Source organism: Aplysia californica, unplaced genomic scaffold (genome assembly GCF_000002075.1).
Source record: "Aplysia californica isolate F4 #8 unplaced genomic scaffold, AplCal3.0 scaffold01122, whole genome shotgun sequence".
NCBI classification, from domain to species: Eukaryota; Metazoa; Mollusca; class Gastropoda; order Aplysiida; family Aplysiidae; genus Aplysia; species Aplysia californica.
The window spans coordinates 116388-118298 of NW_004798392.1; the positions used below are offsets into that span (position 1 = coordinate 116388).

Sequence of the window (1911 nt, forward strand, 5' to 3'; positions counted from 1 at the left end):
TTATGTTTGTTACTCTCTTGTAACAGCTCTATTCTTCTGGCACTCATATGACCTTTTGCAGTTGCGAGCGCCGTAAAACTTCTACTAAAAGTAAAAACTAAATCCACTGCCAACCTCTCTGGTGTGAAAGTGAAGAAAAACTACCAGACCTGGACGATCAGATCATCACAATGTCTCATGCAGATCTAACTTTGACGCCCTCTCTGCACTGAGCCCTTGTAGTCGATCAGTGCCACTTTGAACTTAGAAAAACCTTAGACTTTAGAAGTGTCGAAGACATTTTATGAATTTTGAAGACAGATTACTAAATTTATATTTGTTGAATACTAAAATAGATGCTGGTGGGTGGGCAGCTCTGTATACATATGTACTGTAAGCTTAGCTGCAAACCAACAACTCAAACTATGTTGTATTTATATTTGAGGCACTGGTGAGGTTTGCTCCTTCATTCCTATCAAACTTCCATCGTCCCTATCGTCGGATCTTCAACACTAATTATGACCTCATAGTGTTGCTAGTGCTATAAAACTCTTTCTGCCCCGCGGGGTAGTGCCACTGACTGTAGTGTCTTTAGGCCATTCCCATAGGGGGGACATTTCCCGTTCAAGCACAGTAGAATTGTAAATGGGCTGATTCATGTCACACTCATAACTGTGCCTGATCTGCAACAGGGAACTGCTGCTTTTTCTTTCCTAATCCTTACTATTGTCATTTTTTCCTCTACTTCTTTTGTATGTTTGTCACTCTCTTGTGACCTGCTATTTTTGGGGTGCCTTGATAGTCGAAGCAGACTTTGTGCTGTTGAAGCTAGAGAGGTGAGCAGAGTAAGTTTGATTCCCTGTAAAGACTTCTCTGTTGACACCCACCCCTTGGCGCTCATATGACCTTATGCAGTTGCGAGCGCCGTAAAACCCTCTACTATTAATAAATAAAAAACTCTTTCTAAAACCTACTCTCTTATAACACCTCTAATGTTCGGCACTCATGTGACCTAATTACGTTACAAGTGCAGTATAACTTGTATTAAAATTAACTCTTACATGTCGCGTTCACAATGCACTGAACTAGCACAACTGATGAAAGCCCTGTGGTTTGAAAAGAATTTCGATACTTTAGTAAGTGTTTTATTAAGAGTTTTACAACACTTACACCGCATGAAGGTCGCGTAAGTGGTGAAGGTTAGAGGTCTTACTGTAGAGTAACAAACACACACAAAAAAAAGGAGGAGAGATAAGGACGATAGATGCTTGATAGGAAAGAAGGAGTAAACCACACCAGAGCAGCCGCCAACCACCCAAATTTTTAGATAATTTACAAATAATGAAAGAAATGACAACTGAATGCAGTGTGATGAGAGGCTGAGGTAGTCGTTTGCAGGAATCTGCCTAAGTTGTTAAATCTGTGCCTGTCTCTCTCTCTGATTTCAGTGCTGATGGCTTCAAAGTTGGCTGTGATTGGTCGAGGGCTGTGTTCAGGTGAGTTTTCATTGGTCGATGCGGCAGTGCCGTACATGTCAGGTGAAACATTCTAGTGGAAGTGGGATCTTTAACCCTATTCATACGCCCTGGGGTAATTTTGTACCCCCAGGGTTGCATTCTTTACATTTTAGAATACTTCTAGTGTGAAGATCTCTTGGATACGATAGTAAAACTCGACGTACGGATAAGGTTCAAGAGCATTATGTTTACAGATGGCTGTGATCGTTAGTGAGTAAATTGTTTTGGTTGTGAATGAGATGAGAATGAGGGGGCTTTCGTGGCCTAGAGGTTAAGGTGTTGGCCTCTCATTCAAAGGTCCCGGGTTCGAATCCGGGTAGCGACCAAAAAATTTTCTTCTCTAAAATTGTCTCCTTTCACCTCCTTTCCTGCTCTCTAGCAATGTTCTGTTGTCTGTTTTCATTTCCACTTTCTG

The 1911-nt window shown here is 41.4% G+C and overlaps 1 protein-coding gene across 1 annotated transcript in view; it reads left to right on the forward strand.

Annotated features, from left to right (window-relative positions):
* LOC101861631 (autophagy-related protein 16-1) overlaps positions 1–1911 on the forward strand; it is a 40486-nt gene that overhangs the window by 35284 nt on the left and 3291 nt on the right. Inside the window, exon 15 of the mRNA XM_005111788.3 lies at positions 1428–1475. Coding sequence (XP_005111845.1) covers positions 1428–1475 — 48 coding nt within the window. The remainder of the gene's footprint in view (positions 1–1427; positions 1476–1911) is intronic.